Genomic DNA, 20,754 nt, shown 5'->3' on the forward strand with positions numbered 1-20,754 from the left:
CCAGTCGGTTTAGGTGTTCTCCCCTCTGCCTCTCATACCAAAGGTACTGAGAATAATAAGAAGGCGAGGAGTAAGAACGATACTCGTGGATGGCCAAGAAGAGCTTGGTACCCAGAACTTCAAGAATTTATATCAGAGGACCAATGGCCTCTGCCACTCAGTCAGGACCTGCGGCAGCAGGGGCCCTGTCTGTTCCAAGACTTACCGCGGCTGCGTTTGACGGCATGGCGGTTGAACGCCGGATCCTGAAGGAAAAGGGTATTCCGGAGGAAGTAATTCCTACGCTTACTAAAGCCAGGAAAGAGGTTACAGCAACTCATTATCACCGCATATGGCGAAAATATGTTGCATGGTGTGAGGCCGAAAGGGCCCCAACAGAGGAATTTCAACTAGGTCGATTTTTGCATTTCCTGCAAGCAGGAGTGACTATGGGCCTTAAATTGGGTTCCATTAAGGTACAGATCTCGGCTCTGTCGATTTTCTTTCAAAAAAGAACTAGCTTCAGTACCTGAAGTTCAGACATTTATAAAAGGAGTGCTGCATAGTCAGCCCCCGTTTGTGCCTCCTGTGGCACCTTGGGATCTCAACGTGGTGTTGAGTTTTCTTAAAATCACTTTGGTTTGAACCACTAAAAACCGTGGATCTGAAATATCTCACATGGAAGGTGGTTATGTTATTTGCCTTGGCTTCTGCCAGGCGAGTATCAGAATTGGCGGCTTTGTCTTGTAAAAGCCCTTATTTGATTTTCCATATGGATAGGGCAGAATTGAGGACTCGTCCCCAGTTTCTCCCTAAGGTGGTGTCGGCGTTTCACCTGAACCAGCCTATTGTGGTGCCTGCGGCTACTAAGGATTTGGAGGACTCCAAGTTGCTAGACGTTGTCAGGGCCCTGAAAATATGTTTCCAGGACGGCTGGAGTCAGAAAATCTGACTCGCTGTTTATCCTATATGCACCCAACAAGCTGGGTGCTCCTGCTTCTAAGCAGACTATTGCTCGTTGGATTTGTAGTACAATTCAGCTTGCACATACTGTGGCAGGCCTGCCACAGCCAAAATCTGTCAATGCCCATTCCACAAGGAAGGTGGGCTCATCTTGGGCGGCTGCCCGAGGGGTCTCGGCTTTACAACTTTGCCGAGCAGCTACTTGGTCAGGGGCAAACACGTTTGCAAAATTCTACAAATTTGATACCCTGGCTGAGGAGGACCTGGAGTTCTCTCATTCGGTGCTGCAGAGTCATCCGCACTCTCCCGCCCGTTTGGGAGCTTTGGTATAATCCCCATGGTCCTTACGGAGTTCCCAGCATCCACTAGGACGTTAGAGAAAATAAGAATTTACTCACCGGTAATTCTATTTCTCGTAGTCCGTAGTGGATGCTGGGCGCCCATCCCAAGTGCGGTTTATCTGCATTACTTGTACATAGTTATTGTTAACTAAATCGGGTTATTGTTGAGCCATCTGTTGAGAGGCTCTATTGTTTCATACTGTTAACTGTGTTTCATATCAAGAGTTGTACGGTGTGATTGGTGTGGCTGGTATGAGTCTTACCCGGGATTCAATATCCTTCCTTATTGTGTACGCTCGTCCGGGCACGGTACCTAACTGAGGCTTGGAGGAGGGTCATAGTGGGAGGAGCCAGTGCACACCAGGTAGTCTAAGATCTTTCTAGAGTGCCCAGCCTCCTTCGGAGCCCGCTATTCCCCATGGTCCTTACGGAGTTCCCAGCATCCACTACGGACTACGAGAAATAGAATTACCGGTGAGTAAATTCTTATTTTTTCCTGAATCAGAGGAATTGAATGACGTGTGTGATGAAGCGTGGGTTACCCCTGATAAAAAACTGCTAATTTCAAAGAAGTTATTGGCGTTATACCCTTTCCCGCCAGAGGTTAGGGCGCGCTGGGAAACACCCCCTAGGGTGGACAAGGCGCTCACACGTTTATCCAAACAAGTGGCGTTACCGTCTCCTGATACGGCCGCCCTCAAGGATCCAGCTGATAGGAGGCTGGAAAATACTCTAAAAAGTATATACACACATACTGGTGTTATACTGCGACCAGCAATCGCCTCAGCCTGGATGTGCAGTGCTGGGGTGGCTTGGTCGGATTCCCTGACTGAAAATATTGCTACCCTGGATAGGGACAGTATTTTATTGACTATAGAGCAATTAAAGGATGCATTCCTTTATATGCGAGATGCACAGAGGGATATCTGCACTCTGGCATCAAGAGTAAGTGCGATGTCCATATCTGCCAGAAGAAGTCTATGGACACGACAGTGGTCAGGCGATGCGGATTCCAAACGGCATATGGAAGTATTGCCGTATAAAGGGGAGGAATTATTTGGGGTCGGTCTATCGGATTTGGTAGCCACGGCAACAGCCACCTTTTTACCTCAAGTCCCCTCCCAGCAGAAAAAGACGCAGTCTTTTCAGCCGCAGTCCTTTCGTTCATATAAGAACAAGCGAGCAAAAGGACATTCATATTTGCCCCGAGGCAAAGGAAAGGGTAAGAGACTGCAGCAAGCAGCCCCTTCCCAGGAGCAGAAGTCCTCCCCGGCTTCTGCAAAGGCCTCAGCATGACGCTGGGACCTTACAAGCGGACTCAGGGGCGGTGGGGGGTCGCCTCAAGAATTTCAGCGCACAGTGGGCTCACTCGCAAGTGGACCCCTGGATCCTGCAGGTAGTATCTCAGGGTTACAGGTTGGAATTCGAGAAGTCTCCCCCTCGCCGGTTCCTAAAATCTGCTTTGCCAACGTCTCCCTCAGACAGGGCGACGGTATTGGAAGCCATTCACAAGCTGTATTCTCAGCAGGTGATAATCAAGGTACCCCTTCTACAACAGGGAAAGGGGTATTACTCCACGCTATTTGTGGTACCGAAGCCGGACGGCTCGGTAAGACCTATTCTAAATCTGAAATCTCTGAACCTGTACATACAAAAATTCAAGTTCAAGATGGAGTCACTCAGAGCAGTGATAGCGAATCTGGAAGAAGGGGATTTTATGGTGTCCTTGGACATCAAGGATGCTTACCTTCATGTCCCAATTTGCCCTTCACACCAAGGGTACCTCAGGTTCGTGGTACAAAACTGTCATTATCAGTTTCAGACGCTGCCGTTTGGATTGTCCACGGCACCCAGGGTCTTTACCAAGGTAATGGCCGAAATGATGATCCTTCTTCGAAGAGAAGGCGTATTAATTATCCCTTACTTGGACGATCTCCTGATAAGGGCAAGATCCAGAGAACAGCTGGAGGTCGGAGTAACACTAACTCAAGTAGTGCTCCAACAGCACGGGTGGATTCTGAATTTTCCAAAATCCCAACTGATCCCGACGACACGTCTGCTGTTCCTAGGGATGATTCTGGACACTGTTCAGAAAAAGGTATTTCTTCCGGAGGAGAAAGCCAGGGAGTTATCCGAACTCGTCAGGAACCTCCTAAAACCATGGACAGTGTCTGTGCATCAATGCACAAGAGTCCTGGGAAAAATGGTGGCTTCTTACGAAGCGATTCCATTCGGCAGATTCCATGCACAAATTTTTCAGTGGGATCTGCTAGACAAATGGTCCGGATCGCATCTGCAGATGCATCAGCGGATAAAATTGTCGACAAGGACAAGGGTCTCTCTGCTATGGTGGTTGCAGAGTGCTCATCTGTTAGAGGGCCGCAGATTCGGCATACAGAACTGGGTCCTAGTGACCACGGATGCCAGCCTGAGAGGCTGGGGAGCGGTCACACAAGGAAGAAACTTCCAGGGCGTGTGGTCAAGCCTGGAAACGTCTCTTCACATAAATATACTGGAACTAAGAGCAATCTACAATGCTCTAAGCCTGGCAAAACCTCTGCTTCAGGGTCAGCCGGTGTTGATCCAGTCGGACAACATCACGGCAGTCGCCCACGTAAACAGACAGGGCGGCACAAGAAGCAGGAGGGCAATGGCAGAAGCTGCAAGGATTCTTCGCTGGGCGGAAAATCATGTGATAGCACTGTCAGCAGTGTTCACCACATGATTGTAGTCCATTGGGAAAGACCACTGGTGGACATGATGGCGTCCCGCCTCAACAAAAAACTGGACAGGTATTGCGCCAGGTCAAGAGACCCTCAGGCAATAGCTGTGGACGCTCTGGTAACACCATGGGTGTACCAGTCAGTGTATGTGTTCCCTCTTCTGCCTCTCATACCCAAGGTACTGAGAATTATACGGCAAAGGGGAGTAAGAACGATACTAGTGGCTCCGGACTGGCCAAGAAGGACTTGGTACCCGGAACTTCAGGAGATGCTCACGGAAGATCCGTGGCCTCTACCTCTAAGAAGGGATCTGCTTCAGCAGAGACCGTGTCTATTCCAAGACTTACCGCGGCTGCGTTTGACGGCATGGCGGTTGAACGCCGGATCCTAAGGGAAATATATATTTTCAATGCTCTGACAACGTCCAGCAACTTGGAATCCTCCAAAATCGCTAGTAGCCGCAGGCACCACAATAGGCTGGTTCAGGTGAAACGCTGATACCACCTTAGGCAGAAAATGAGGACGCGTCCTCAATTCTGCCCTGTCCGAATGGAAAATCAGATATGGGCTTTTATACGATAAAGCCGCCAATTCCGACACTCTCCTGGCTGAAGCCAGGGCCAGTAGCATGGTTACTTTCCATGTAAGATATTTCAAATCTACCGATTTGAGTGGCTCAAACCAATGGGATTTGAGAAAATCCAAAACTACATTGAGATCCCACGGTGCCACTGGGGGCACAACCGGGGGCTGTATATGTAGTACTACTTTTACAAAAGTCTGGACTTCAGGAACTGAAGCCAATTCTTTCTGGAAGAAAATCGACAGGGCCGAAATTTGAACCTTAATGGACCCTAATTTGAGGCCCATAGATAATCCTGTTTGCAGGAAATGTAGGAATCGACCCAGTTGAAATTCCTCTGTCGGGGCCTTCCTGGCCTCACACCATGCAACATATTTTCTCCAAATGCGGTGATAATGTTGTGCAGTCACCTCCTTCCTGGCTTTGACCAGGGTAGGGATGACCTCTTCCGGAATGCCTTTTTCAAGGACGGCTGGAGTCAGAAAATCTGACTCGCTGTTTATACTGTATGCACCCAACAAGCTGGGTGCTCCTGCTTCTAAGCAGACGATTGCTCGTTGGATTTGTAGCACAATTCAACTGGCACATTCTGTGGCAGGCCTGCCACAGCCTAAATCTGTCAATGCCCACTCCACAAGGAAGGTGGGCTCATCTTGGGCGGCTGCCCGAGGGGTCTCGGCATTACAACTCTGCCGAGCAGCTACGTGGTCAGGGGAGAACACGTTTGTAAAATTCTACAAATTTGATACCCTGGCTAAGGAGGACCTGGAGTTCTCTCATTCGGTGCTGCAGAGTCATCCGCACTCTCCCGCCCGTTTGGGAGCTTTGGTATAATCCCCATGGTCCTGACGGAGTCCCCAGCATCCACTAGGACGTCAGAGAAAATAAGAATTTACTCACCGGTAATTCTATTTCTCGTAGTCCGTAGTGGATGCTGGGCGCCCATCCCAAGTGCGGATTGTCTGCAATACTTGTACATAGTTATTGTTACAAAAAAATCGGGTTGTTTATTGTTGTGAGCCATCTTTTCAGAGGCTCCTACGTTATCATACTGTTAACTGGGTTCAGATCACAAGTTGTACGGTGTGATTGGTGTGGCTGGTATGAGTCTTACCCGGGATTCAAAATCCTTCCTTATTGTGTACGCTCGTCCGGGCACAGTATCCTAACTGAGGCTTGGAGGAGGGTCATAGGGGGAGGAGCCAGTACACACCACCTAGTGGTCAAACTTTTAAATTTTGTGCCCGGTCTCCTGCGGAGCCGCTATTCCCCATGGTCCTGACGGAGTCCCCAGCATCCACTACGGACTACGAGAAATAGAATTACCGGTGAGTAAATTCTTATTTTTTTTATTTGTGTTAATGGGAAAAAAATGGAATCCTGCTTATTATAGTAATGTTGGGAAACATTGATATGTATTGGTGTATTAATGCTTTCTAGCATTAACAATCCAACTTTAGATCAATGTTAGAAATCGTTAAAATGTTGAAGGTTTTTAATACATAGCAATGTTTCACAGTATTAATATAATAAGCAGTATTTTAATTATTTCTTTCATTATAACATTAATGCTGGAAATGTTGGTTTAAACCAAAAAATGGTTTGGTAGAAGTTTTCTTTTTTTTTAAAAACACAACTTTTATAGTTTTGTTTTTGGGGGTTTTCCCAAACCCTGGAAGTGGGCTCAATTCTTATAGTTATGTTTATTCTGACTTTTCGTGGTCTTCTGCTTTTAGAACAGAAAGTTCCAGATAAGAAGAAATTAGTTGATAAAATCAAACAAAAAGAAATTCTACAAAAGAAGAAACAGGAGGAACTGAAGAAAAGGGTGTGTTAGCTGAAGTGGGCATGGAGCGCATGATTACAGGAATATTTATATTCAATGGGTACTTTTCAGTCCTAAATTAAGTTATCTTGTTTGTTCGCCTTACAGCTAGAGGAGCCTGCTGAGGAGCTGGTAGAATTATCACCGGAGGAACAGCTGGCAGAGAAGCTGCGCCTGAAGCAGTTACAAGAGCAGTCCGACCTGGAGTTGGCAAAAGAAGCTTTTGGTAAATAGTTTCCATGTTACCTTTGGAAGAACACTGTAGATGACTTTCTTATTTAGTTACGATGAAGGGGTTACAGATAGAATACTTAATCCATTCATCTTTACACTTCTTTATATCTTCTAAAGTCCATTATCAAGATGAGGCTCAACCATGAAATATACTTGTTTAGTAGTGCCTCTGAGACTTACCACTATACTCCCATCACAGGTGTGGTCTCAGTTACTGGCATTGATGCCATGAATCCATCCTCAAGAGATGACTTTGCAGAATTTGGGAAGCTGCTGAAGGAGAAAATCACCCAATATGAGAAATCTATACATTACACAGGCTTCCTAGAAGCACTGTTGCGGGATATCTGTATTTCATGTGAGTAGCGTGCCTAATTGTGTCACAGAAATAAAACTAAAACTCCTTGTTCATCTATTTATTTGCTTTTCTACATTTTTGTTAAATATATAAAAAAAAAATAATTTCTTAATGAATTTTTGTTCTGGAAAGCTCCTTTGCTAATTAGATAACACATCTGTCTTCCAGTGGAAGTTGAAGACATGAAGAAGATATCCAATACCCTAACAGTTCTCTGCAGTGAGAAGCAGAAACAAGAGAAGGTGAGATTGGCCATGAATGGGGGGTGAAGTCCTGCATGGGAGACAGAGAGAGGAGCTGACATTGGTTTTGACTTACACCGGAAGTTCTCACTGTGCGTGTTTTGGAACAAAGCGCATGCAACTATGGGCAATGCAAGGTCACATGTCTGCTACATCTATACTTCCAGCAGAGGATGTGGTACAGTGTAGTCCCAAATAGGCCAGGTTAAATGAGGGCTTGTTGATGCTACAGCGGTCTATAGAGACTTGTTTCCAGGCTTAGGTGAGACATGAGTATTGAAACAAGTGTATTGATGGGGAGCATGTATATGCAATTTTCCTTTTCTCTATCGTCCTAAGTGGATGCTGGGGTTCCTGAAAGGACCATGGGGAATAGCGGCTCCGCAGGAGACAGGGCACAAAAAAGTAAAGCTTTACTAGGTCAGGTGGTGTGCACTGGCTCCTCCCCCTATGACCCTCCTCCAGACTCCAGTTAGATTTTGTGCCCGAACGAGAAGGGTGCAATCTAGGTGGCTCTCCTAAAGAGCTGCTTAGAGAAAGTTTAGTTTAGGTTTTTTTCTTTACAGTGAGTCCTGCTGGCAACAGGATCACTGCAACGTGGGACTTAGGGGGAAAGTAGTAAACTCACCTGCATGCAGAGTGGATTTGCTGCTTGGCTACTGGACACCATTAGCTCCAGAGGGATCGAACACAGGCCCAGCCGTGGAGTCCGGTCCCGGAGCCGCGCCGCCGACCCCCTTGCAGATGCTGAAGCGTGAAGAGGTCCAGAAACCGGCGGCTGAAGACTCCTCAGTCTTCATAAGGTAGCGCACAGCACTGCAGCTGTGCGCCATTTTCCTCTCAGCACACTTCACTGGGCAGTCACTGAGGGTGCAGAGCGCTGGGGGGGGGCGCTCTGAGAGGCAAATATAAACCTTATACAAGGCTAAAAATACCTCACATATAGCCCATAGGGGCTATATGGAGATATTTAACCCCTGCCTGACTGGAAAAATAGCGGGAGAAGAACCCGCCGAAAAAGGGGCGGGGCCTATCTCCTCAGCACACGGCGCCATTTTCTGTCACAGCTCCGCTGGTCAGAACGGCTCCCAGGTCTCTCCCCTGCACTGCACTACAGAAACAGGGTAAAACAGAGAGGGGGGGCACATTAATGGCTATATATATATATATATTAAAGCAGCTATAAGGGAGCACTTAATATAAGGATATCCCTTGTATATATAGCGCTTTGTGGTGTGTGCTGGCAGACTCTCCCTCTGTCTCCCCAAAAGGGCTAGTGGGTCCTGTCTTCATTAGAGCATTCCCTGTGAGTTTGCGGTGTGTGTCGGTACGTGGTGTCGACATGTATGAGGACGATATTGGTGTGGAGGCGGAGCAATTGCCAAATATGCAGATGTCACCCCCCAGGGGGTCGACACCAGAATGGATGCCTTTATTTGTGGAATTACGTGATGGTTTATCTTCCCTTAAACAGTCAGTTGAGGACATGAGGCGGCCGGACAATCAATTAATGCCTGTCCAGGCGCCTCAAACACCGTCAGGGGCTGTAAAACGCCCTTTGCCTCAGTCGGTCGACACAGACCCAGACACGGGCACTGATTCCAGTGACGACGGTAGAAATTCAAACGTATTTTCCAGTAGGGCCACACGTTATATGATTTTGGCAATGAAGGAGACGTTACATTTAGCTGATACTACAGATACCGTAAAACAGGGTATTATGTATGGTGTGAAAAAACTACAAACAGTTTTTCCTGAATCAGAAGAATTAAATGACGTGTGTGATGAAGCGTGGGTTGCTCCTGATAAAAAGTTGATAATTTCAAAAAAGTTATTGGCATTATACCCTTTCCCGCCAGAGGTTAGGGCGCGCTGGGAAACACCCCCTAAGGTGGACAAGGCGCTCACACGCTTATCCAAACAAGTGGCGTTACCCTCTCCTGAGACGGCCGCACTTAAGGATCCATCAGATAGAAAGATGGAAGTTATTCAAAAGAATATATACACACATGCAGGTGTTATACTACGACCAGCTATAGCAACTGCCTGGATGTGCAGTGCTGGAGTAGTTTGGTCAGAATCCCTGATTGAAAATATTGATACCCTAGATAGGGACAATGTTTTACTGTCGTTAGAACAAATAAAGGATGCATTTATCTATATGCGTGATGCACAGAGGGATATTTGCACACTGGCATCTCGGATGAGTGCTATGTCCATTTCAGCCAGAAGAGCCTTATGGACACGACAGTGGACAGGCGATGCGGATTCAAAACGTCACATGGAGGTTTTGCCGTATAAAGGGGAGGAGTTATTTGGAGTTGGTCTATCAGACTTGGTGGCCACGGCTACTGCCGGGAAATCCACTTTTTTACCTCAAGTCACTCCCCAACAGAGAAAGGCACCGACCTTTCAACCGCAGCCTTTTCGCTCCTACAAAAATAAGAGAGCAAAGGGCTTGTCGTACCTGCCACGAGGCAGAGGAAGAGGGAAGAGACACCAACAGGCAGCTCCTTCCCAGGAACAGAAGCCCTCCCCGGCTCCTGCAAAAACCTCAGCATGACGCTGGGGCCTCTCAAGCGGACTCGGGGACAGTGGGGGGCCGTCTCAAAAATTACAGCGCGCAGTGGGCTCACTCGCAGGTAGACCCCTGGATCCTGCAGATAATATCTCAGGGGTACAGGTTGGAATTAGAGACGGATCCTCCTCATCGTTTCCTGAAGTCTGCCTTACCAACCGTCTCTTCCGAAAGGGAGAGGGTGTTGGAAGCCATTCACAAGCTGTACGCTCAGCAGGTGATAGTCAAAGTACCCCTATTACAACAAGGAAAGGGGTATTATTCCACTCTATTTGTGGTACCGAAGCCGGATGGCTCGGTAAGGCCTATTCTAAATCTGAAGTCCTTGAACCTCTACATAAAAAAGTTCAAGTTCAAGATGGAGTCACTCAGAGCAGTGATAGCGAACCTGGAAGAAGGGGACTTTATGGTATCCTTGGACATCAAGGATGCGTATCTACACGTTCCGATTTACCCCGCACACCAGGGGTACCTCAGGTTCATTGTTCAAAACTGTCACTATCAGTTTCAGACGCTGCCGTTCGGATTGTCCACGGCGCCTCGGGTCTTTACCAAGGTAATGGCCGAGATGATGATTCTTCTTCGAAGAAAAGGCGTATTAGTTATCCCATACTTGGACGATCTCCTAATAAGGGCAAGGTCCAGAGAACAGCTGGAGACAGCTTTAGCACTATCTCAAGAGGTGCTAAGACAACACGGGTGGATTCTGAATATTCCAAAATCCCATTTAATCCCGACAACTCGTCTGCTGTTCCTAGGAATGATTCTGGACACGGTTCAGAAAAAGGTTTTCCTTCCAGAGGAAAAAGCCAAGGAGTTATCCGATCTGGTCAGGAACCTCCTAAAACCAGGAAAAGTGTCAGCACATCAATGCACAAGAGTCCTGGGAAAAATGGTGGCTTCTTACGAAGCAATTCCATTCGGCAGATTCCATGCAAGAATATTCCAAAGGGATCTGTTGGACAAATGGTCAGGGTCGCATCTGCAGATGCACCTGCGAATAACCCTGTCACCAAAGACAAGGGTGTCACTTCTGTGGTGGTTGCAGAAGGCTCACCTATTAGAAGGCCGCAGATTCGGCATTCAGGATTGGATCCTGGTGACCACGGACGCCAGCCTGAGAGGCTGGGGAGCAGTCACACAAGGAAGAAACTTCCAGGGAGTATGGACGAGTCTGGAAAAGTCTCTTCACATAAACATTCTGGAACTAAGAGCAATCTACAATGCTCTAAGCCAGGCGGAACTTCTCCTGCAAGGAAAGCCGGTGTTGATTCAGTCGGACAACATCACGGCGGTCGCCCATGTAAACAGGCAGGGCGGCACAAGAAGCAGGAGTGCAATGGCAGAAGCTGCCAAGATTCTTCGCTGGGCGGAGAATCACGTGATAGCACTGTCAGCAGTGTTCATCCCGGGCGTGGACAACTGGGAAGCAGACTTCCTCAGCAGACACGATCTTCATCCGGGAGAGTGGGGTCTACATCCAGAAGTCTTCAACATGTTAATAGACCGTTGGGAAAGACCAATTGTAGACATGATGGCGTCTCGCCTCAACAAGAAACTGGACAAATATTGCGCCAGGTCAAGAGATCCACAGGCAATAGCTGTGGACGCACTGGTAACTCCTTGGGTGTACCAGTCAGTGTATGTGTTTCCTCCTCTGCCGCTCATACCAAAGGTATTGAAGATCATACGGCAAAGAAGAGTAAGAACAATACTAGTGGTTCCGGATTGGCCGAGAAGGACTTGGTATCCGGAACTTCAAGAGATGCTCACGGACGAACCGTGGCCTCTACCTCTGAGAAGGGACCTGCTACAGCAGGGTCCCTGTCTTTTTCAAGACTTACCGCGGCTGCGTTTGACGGCATGGCGGTTGAACGCCAGATCCTAAAAGGGAAAGGCATTCCAGAAGAAGTCATTCCTACCTTGATTAAGGCACGGAAGGAAGTCACCGTGAAACATTATCACCGCATTTGGCGAAAATATGTAGCGTGGTGCGAGGATCGGAGGGTTCCGACGGAGGAATTCCAACTGGGTCGTTTCCTACATTTCCTGCAATCAGGATTATCTATGGGTCTCAAATTGGGATCCATTAAGGTTCAAATTTCGGCCCTGTCAATATTCTTCCAAAAAGAATTGGCCTCTGTCCCTGAGGTCCAGACTTTTGTCAAGGGAGTACTGCATATACAGCCTCCTGTGGTGCCTCCGGTGGCACCGTGGGATCTAAATGTAGTTTTAGATTTCCTCAAATCCCATTGGTTTGAACCATTGAAAAAGGTGGATTTGAAATATCTCACATTGAAAGTGACTATGTTACTAGCCCTGGCCTCTGCCAGGAGAGTATCTGAATTGGCGGCTTTATCTTATAAAAGTCCTTATCTAATCTTCCATTCGGATAGGGCAGAACTGCGGACTCGTCCGCATTTTCTCCCTAAAGTGGTATCAGCATTTCATCTGAACCAACCTATTGTGGTGCCTGCGGCCACTAGCGACTTGGAGGACTCCAAGTTGTTGGACGTTGTCAGAGCCTTAAAAATATACATTGCAAGGACGGCTGGAGTCAGAAAATCTGACTCGCTGTTTATATTGTATGCACCCAACAAGTTGGGCGCACCTGCTTCTAAGCAGTCGATTGCTCGTTGGATTTGTAACACAATTCAACTTGCACATTCTGTGGCAGGCCTGCCACAGCCTAAAACTGTAAAAGCCCACTCCACAAGGAAGGTGGGCTCATCTTGGGCGGCTGCCCGAGGGGTCTCGGCATTACAACTCTGCCGAGCAGCTACGTGGTCGGGGGAGAACACGTTTGTAAAATTTTACAAATTTGATACCCTGGCAAAGGAGGACCTGGAGTTCTCTCATTCGGTGCTGCAGAGTCATCCGCACTCTCCCGCCCGTTTGGGAGCTTTGGTATAATCCCCATGGTCCTTTCAGGAACCCCAGCATCCACTTAGGACGATAGAGAAAATAAGAATTTACTTACCGATAATTCTATTTCTCGGAGTCCGTAGTGGATGCTGGGCGCCCATCCCAAGTGCGGATTATCTGCAATACTTGTACATAGTTATTGTTAACTAATTCGGGTTATTGTTAAGGAGCCATCTTTAAGAGGCCCTTTCTGTTGTCATACTGTTAACTGGGTTTAGATCACAAGTTGTACGGTGTGATTGGTGTGGCTGGTATGAGTCTTACCCGGGATTCAAAATGCCTCCCTTATTGTGTATGCTCGTCCGGGCACAGTACCTAACTGGAGTCTGGAGGAGGGTCATAGGGGGAGGAGCCAGTGCACACCACCTGACCTAGTAAAGCTTTACTTTTTTGTGCCCTGTCTCCTGCGGAGCCGCTATTCCCCATGGTCCTTTCAGGAACCCCAGCATCCACTACGGACTCCGAGAAATAGAATTATCGGTAAGTAAATTCTTATTTTTTGTGCACAACGTTTTTGGCCTGTCTGTTTAACTCCAAATCAGGACCCTTTTTTCCAGTAATGGAGTTACACTCAAGTTGCATTGATAAATATAAGCGTTATGTTGGAGAACTTCATTCTTAGAGAATTGATCATTAGGGGGAGATTCAATTGTTTTTGTGTCCAATCCCCCATCTAAAGTGACGGGATATCAGAGGGCAAAAAAAAAAATTTTTAGTTTTTTTTTAATGCGCTGATGTCGGCCAGACAGATCGGTTTTAGCTGGGCGCAAAGTGAAATGTAATTTGGGCACACAAACAGGTCACTTATCGCACATCTCTTCTTGCCAGCACGGGGCACTACGAGCACAATTACATTACTGCAGGTGGGTGCCCTCTGGTGGCGGACGCCCATTAAATCAACTCTCCCCCCCCCCCCCCCCTTTTGACTGAAGAGCAAAATTCCTATTACTTCAATATTTAAACTCAGTGTTTAGTAAAGCCAAGTTCATGTGCTGTGCCATTGTGTAATTCGCACTGTACAATTACCACACTGGCAATATAGCTGGGCCTCTATTATAGCTTGGGCCTCTAGCCTTATGTCATTGGAAGTTAATTTGTTCTGTGTAATAGTTTTATGGGAAAGTGTGTGGGGAACCTTCTACTCCAAGTGGGTTCCTGGATTAATGTGTATTTTGTTTTTTCATAAATTTAGCAAAACAAAGCCAAGAAAAAGAAGAAAGGAGGGGTTCCTGGTGGCGGCTTTAAGGCCAACATGAAGGACGATCTGGCTGATTATGGGGGCGTCGATGAGGGATATGGACGAGAGTTCGAGGATTTCATGTGACACTTGCTTTAATATTCATGGCTCTGAATGTGAGTGTCGTCCTCCACCCTTGAGGACTGCCAAATGCTACAGTCAAAGAATTCATCCCTTTCACCTTTCTCGATTTGCCAGGGTGGGTGAAATCTGGATACAACAGGGTTAATAATGCCCACCTTACACCGTACATAACTTGCTCATGCACTATATCTCCTGGCCTGCACTCTGTTCCGCTCTGCTTGTGGCATGCGTGTGTAGCTGTGCCATGTTGCAAACAGAGTGGTCTGTACTTCCCGCCCACTGACCTACCCAGACATGAGGGATGATCTTTAAGCAGCGTTGGTCTCGCAGTCAAGGTCCTCTTCTCTAGTCCTACAGAATTTCTGTTCGTATGATGCTGCTGCTAGCCTCCTGCCACATAGTCTTTTTTATGGTTGTTACAGAGCCATGTACTGGTATGAGCTCTGTCTTGTGCGGAGACTCCCTCTTCACACCGCTCAGAGCTATTTTTTTTTTTCTCCCATATGTTAATATAAAGACTTAAAACCACACGGGAGTATCTTAAACTTTGCGACCATAAAACACATGAGCACTGATGCTTCAGAATTTGGGGTCATCTATTGGAGAGAGAGACTTAAACTGCTAATGTGAAGCCAGCATAATACGTGTGATGTCCATGCTGAACACAAATCGATTGGTCTTTCATTTTTGGTTTTCCCCCTTGGGCGGCTTGATATTTAATGGTCGAGTGTTGGTGTGGTTTTAAGGTTGGTTAGATGCTTTTGGACTCTTGCTCAGAGGTGCGGGGTCTTGCCCTTTCTCTTAAACTTCAATTCTGCTCACTAAATGGATGATGCTTTGCAAGCAGGTCCTGCCATGGGAGAATTGTTATATTAACAATGACACTGCAATGTTTGTTTTAGAAGACAACTAATTTAATAAACTCATCCTTGTGACAAGGTGGCTGCTGTGTTTTCTCATGCAGTTTTACAGGTGCTATTGTTATATACCATTTTTATAGAGCTGTTTTGGTACATAGCTTATAGGAGCACAACCCGTTGGTGGGTTGTAGGGCGTTTATGGGTAAGTGTGGAATATTTGCCCCAACTGACTTGCCACGCATCACATTCTTCAACCGTACCATCTACAGCAACAGCGTCCAACCGCAAATCTATGCTAACCAGGCTTGCTGTGAGAACTGTTCATCACATCAGACCAGTGTAATGAGTGCTATGATGCTTAACACTGCTCTGAAGGAGTGTCCTGTTTGCTACAGTGAAATGTCCCATTGACCACCTGCTACAGTGAAATGTCCCATTGACCACCGATGATTAGTTACTAAAGTATTGGGCATTGTTGGGTTACAGCGATTTGACAGTTCAATACAATGCTTTTGTGAAGTTTTTAATTAATGTTGAAAACCAATGCCCTAATAAAGTTTATTTTGTACTTGCCTGAATCTGCAAACCCAGCTGCATCAACGTGTTTTTCTTCAGGGTAGCCTGATCACATCACTGCTGTTTGTTCATGCACTATTGTAGTCTTCAGAATATAGGCAAAAGTGAATGTTATTGTGACCTCATGGGGTAGTATCTCAAGCAGCAGAGACAAATATTTTTGTTTTTCGTCCACCAGAGGGTACAGGAGCAGGCTGGCACCAAATGGGTTACTTTAAAGTATCCAGCAGGCCTTTTCTCCCTGTCCCATGGCACTTCTAAGTAGGAGCTGTTTTCTAAAACAGGTTACTTTCTTTTGTCTTTTGATTAGTTTAGCGCTGCAGCGAAGAGAGCGGGATGCTGGCACACTTCGCTACCAGCATGCCCGCTCCAGCACCCAGAGTCCACGGGTGTTAGCGCCGGTAACTGGGCTGGGGTCTTCTGCCGCGAGGCACTTAAGCATACTACAGCGCCTCCCCCGTAGCCACGTCCGGACCTGGAGGAGGGTAAGTTGAACGGCTCCCTGCGTGCAGGGAGCCTTGACGAGCGGCGATCCCCTCCTGATGAAGGTAGGCAGCAGGAGGGCAGATGAGTGGGGACCCAGGTGCACTGCGCCTTATTACCACTAGACCACCAGGGTAATCGGGACAGGTAGGCAAGGTCCCTGGGGTCCATTATCTGAGGGGTAGGGTGCCCAGCCTGCAGCCCCTCCCCTACCCCTGGGGTTTACTAGTAGCTTTGCTCAAGGTCTGCCCCAGGGCTGTTCCTCCTCCCTCTTCTCTCAGTCCCTCCCAGAAAACGCTGAGCAGCCATTTTAGCTCACATGCTGGCTGGGAGTTGCTGAGAGAGGAAGGTCTGGCCACATTCTCCCCTGTACCCCGCTCCAGTAGATGGGTTCAGTCTATTTCTCTAATGTCCTAGTGGATGCTGGGGACTCCGTAAGGACCATGGGGAATAGACGGGCTCCGCAGGAGACTGGGCACTCTAAGAAAGATTTAGTACTACTGGTGTGCACTGGCTCCTCCCTCTATGCCCCTCCTCCAGACCTCAGTTAGAATCTGTGCCCGGACAGAGCTGGGTGCTTTTAGTGAGCTCTCCTGAGCTTGCTAATAAGAAAGTATTTTAGTTAGTTTTTTTATTTTCAGAGAGCTTCTGCTGGCAACAGACTCTCTGCTACGTGGGACTGAGGGGAGAGAAGCAAACCTACTAACTGCGGCTAGGTTGCGCTTCTTGGGCTACTGGACACCATTAGCTCCAGAGGGATCGAACACAGGAACCTAACCTTGTCGTCCGTTCCCGGAGCCGCGCCGCCGTCCCCCTCGCAGAGCCAGAAGACGTCAAAATCGGCGGCAGAAGACTCCTGTCTTCATATGAGGTAGCGCACAGCACTGCAGCTGTGTGCCATTGCGCCCACACTAACCCACACACTCCGGTCACTGTAGGGTGCAGGGGGGGGTGCCCTGGGCAGCAATTAAGTACCTCCTGGCAAAAGCAGCATATATACAGTTGGACACTGTTATATGCATGAGCCCCCGCCATTAATTTTACACAATTGCGGGACAGAAGCCCGCCGCTGAGGGGGCGGGGCCTTCTTCCTCAGCACTCGCCAGTGCCATTTTCTCTCTACAGCTCCGCTGAGAGGAAGCTCCCCAGGCTCTCCCCTGCAGACTCACGGTAGAAAGGGTAAAAAGAGAGGGGGGGCACATAAATTTAGCGCATTAAATATATATACAGCAGCTACTGGGTAAACATTAAGTTACTCTGTGATTCCTGGGTCATATAGCGCTGGGGTGTGTGCTGGCATACTCTGTCTCTCCAAAAGGCCTTGTGGGGGTCCTGTCCTCATATAGAGCATCCCCTGTGTGTGTGGTGTGTCGTTACGCGTGTGTCGACATGTTTGACGAAGAGGGCTAGGTGGAGGCAGAGCAAGTGCAGATGAATGACGTGTCTCCGCCGACACCTGATTGGATGGATATGTGGAAGGTGTTAAATGATAATGTAAACTCCTTGCATAAAAGGTTAGATAAAGCTGATGCCTTGGGACAGTCGGGGTCTCAGCCCATGCCTGATCCTACAGCGCAGAGGCCGTCAGGGTCTCAGAAGCGCCCACTATCCCAAATTGTTGACACAGATATCGACACGGATTCTGACTCCAGAGTAGATGATGATGATGCAAAATTGCAGCCTAAAATGGCTAAGGCCATCCGCTACATGATTATAGCAATGAAGGATGTATTGCACATATTGTCCCTGACAAGAGGGTTTATGTGTATGGGGAGAAAAAGCAAGAGGTGACTTTTCCCCCTTCATATGAGTTAAATGAGTTGTGTGAAAAAGCGTGGGATTCCCCAGATAATAAAGTGCTGATTTCCAAAAGGTTACTTATGGCGTACCCTTTCCCGCCAACGGACAGGATGCGCTGGGAATCCTCCCCTAGGGTAGATAAAGCTCTGACACGCTTATCTAAGAAGGTGGCCCTGCCGTCACAGGATACGGCCGCCCTAAAGGATCCTGCAGATAGGAAGCAGGAAAGTATCCTGAAGTCTGTTTATACACATTCAGGTACTCAACTGAGGCCGGCAATTGCGTCGGCCTGGATGTGTAGTGCTGTAGCAGCATGGACAGATAATCTGTCTGAGGAAATGGATACCTTAGACAAGGATACCATTTTACTGACCCTGGGGCATATAAAAGACGCTGTCCTATATACGAGGGATGCCCAGAGGGACATTTGCTTACTGGGCTCTAGAATAAATGCAATGTCAATTTCTGCCAGAAGGTCCTGTGGACTCGGCAATGGACAGGTGATGCCGACTCCAAAAAGCACATGGATGTGTTACCTTACAAGGGTGAGGAATTGTTTGGGGACGGTCTCTCGGACCTAGTTTCCACAGCTACGGCTGGGAAGTCAAATTTTTTGCCATATATTCCCTCACAGCCTAAGAAAGTACCGTATTACCAAATGCAGTCCTTTCGATCATAAAGAAGCAAGAAGGTCAGAGGTGCGTCCTTTCTTGCCAGAGGCAGGGGTAGAGGAAAGAAGCTGCATCATACAGCTAGTTCCCAGGAACAGAAGTCCTCCCCGGCTTCCACTAAATCCACCGCATGACGCTGGGGCTCCACAGGTGGAGCCAGGAGCGGTGGGGGTGCGTCTCCGCAATTTCAGCCACCAGTGGGTTCGCTCACAGGTGGATCCCTGGGCTATACAGATTGTATCTCCGGGATACAAGCTGGAAGTGATGCCCCCTCACCGTTACCTCAAATCGGCCCTGCCAGCTTCCCCCATGGAACGGGAAGTAGTGTTAGCGGCAATTCACAAGTTATATCTCCAGCAGGTGGTGGTAAAGGTTCCCCTCCTTCAGCAAGGAAGAGGATACTATTCCACAATGTTTGTGGTACCGAAACCGGACGGTTCGGTCAGACCCATTTTGAATTTAAAGTCCCTGAACATTTATCTGAAAAGATTCAAGTTCAAAATGGAATCGCTCAGAGCGGTCATTGCAAGCCTGGAAGAGGGGGATTTTATGGTGTCTCTGGACATCAAGGATGCTTACTTGCATGTCCCCATTTATCCACCTCATCAGGAGTACCTCAGATTTGTGGTACAGGACTGTCATTACCAATTCCAGACGTTGCCGTTTGGGCTCTCCACGGCACCGAGAATATTTACAAAGGTAATGGCAGAAATGATGGTGCTCATTCGAATGCAAGGAGTCACAATTATACCATACTTGGACGATCTCCTCATAAAGGCGAGGTCCAGAGAGCAGTTGCAAATCAGCGTAGCACACTCTCAGGAAGTGTTGCAACAGCACGGCTGGATTTTGAATATCCCAAAGTCGCAGCTGATTCCTACAACGCGTCTGCCTTTTCTGGGCATGATTCTGGACACGGACCAGAAGAAGGTGTTTCTCCCGGCGGAGAAGGCTCAAGAGCTTGTGACTCTAGTCAGAGACCTCTTAAGACCGAAACAGGTGTCTGCATCGCTGCACGTGAGTCCTGGGAAAGATGGTGGCATCATACGAAGCCATTCCCTTCGGCAGATTCCATGCGAGGATCTTTCAGTGGGATCTGTTGGACAAGTGGTCCGGATCGCATCTTCAGATGCATCGGCTGATCACCTTGTCCCCGAGGGCCAGGGTGTCTCTTCTGTGGTGGCTACAGAGTGCTCACCTTCTCGAGGGCCGCAGGTTCAGCATAGAGGACTGGGTCCTGGTGACCACGGATGCGAGCCTCCGAGGGTGGGGGGCAGTCACTCAGGGAAGAAACTTCCAAGGATTGTGGTCAAGTCAGGAGGCTTGTCTGCACATAAATATCCTGGAACTAAGTGCCATATACAACGCCCTGAGTCAAGCGGAGCATCTGCTTCGCAACCAACCGGTGCGGATTCAGTCAGACAACATCACCGCAGTGGCTCATGTAAACCGCCAGGGCGGCACAAGAAGCAGGGTGGCGATGGCGGAAGCCACCAGGATTCTTCGTTGGGCCGAGAATCACGTGCAAGCACTGTCAGCAGTGTTCATTCCGGAAGTAGACAACTGGGAAGCAGACTTCCTCAGCCGGCACGACCTCCACCCGGGAGAGTGGGGACTTCATCACGAAGTCTTCACTCAGATTACAAATCGATGGGAACTGCCACAGGTAGACATGATGGCGTCCCGTCTCAACAGAAAGCTACAAAGGTATTGCGCCAGGTCAAGAGACCCTCAGGTGATAGCTGGGACGCACTGGTAATACCGTGGGTGTTCCAGTCGGTCTTTGTGTTTTCTCCTCTTCCTCTCATACCCAAGGTGCTGAGAATCGTAAGAAAAAGAGGAGTGAGAACAATACTCATTGTTCCGGACTGGCCAAGAAGGGCTTGGTACCCGGAACTGCAAGAAATGCTCACAGAGGACCCGTGGCCTCTGCCTCTCAGACAGGACCCTTGCGCAACAGGGGCCCTGTCTGTTCCAAGACTTACCGCGGCTGCGTTTGACGGCATGGCGGTTGGACGCAGGATCCTAGCGGAAAAAGGCATTCCGGAGGAAGTTATTCCTAAGATGATAAAGGCTAGGAAGGACGTGACAGCAAGACACTATCACCGTATATGGCGAAAATATGTTGCCTGGTGTGAGGCCAGGAAGGCCCCTACAGAGGAATTCCAGCTGGGTCGGTTCCTGCACTTCCTACAGTCTGGAGTGACTATGGGCCTGAAGTTGGGGTCCATAAAGGTCCAGATTTCGGCCCTATCCATTTTCTTTCAAAAGGAACTGGCTTCTCTTCCTGAA

The 20,754-nt window shown here is 48.2% G+C and overlaps 1 protein-coding gene across 1 annotated transcript in view; it reads left to right on the plus strand.

Annotated features, from left to right (window-relative positions):
• Positions 1 to 15,010, plus strand: part of EIF3J (eukaryotic translation initiation factor 3 subunit J) — a 47,323-nt gene extending 32,313 nt beyond the window's left edge. The window contains exons 4-8 of the mRNA XM_063925488.1: positions 6,326 to 6,417; positions 6,523 to 6,640; positions 6,848 to 7,006; positions 7,175 to 7,248; positions 13,944 to 15,010. Coding sequence (XP_063781558.1) covers positions 6,326 to 6,417; positions 6,523 to 6,640; positions 6,848 to 7,006; positions 7,175 to 7,248; positions 13,944 to 14,075 — 575 coding nt within the window. The 3' untranslated portion in view covers positions 14,076 to 15,010. The remainder of the gene's footprint in view (positions 1 to 6,325; positions 6,418 to 6,522; positions 6,641 to 6,847; positions 7,007 to 7,174; positions 7,249 to 13,943) is intronic.
• Positions 15,011 to 20,754: the final 5,744 nt, after the last annotated feature.

Source organism: Pseudophryne corroboree, chromosome 6, assembly GCF_028390025.1.
Source record: "Pseudophryne corroboree isolate aPseCor3 chromosome 6, aPseCor3.hap2, whole genome shotgun sequence".
NCBI lineage: Eukaryota > Metazoa > Chordata > Amphibia > Anura > Myobatrachidae > Pseudophryne > Pseudophryne corroboree.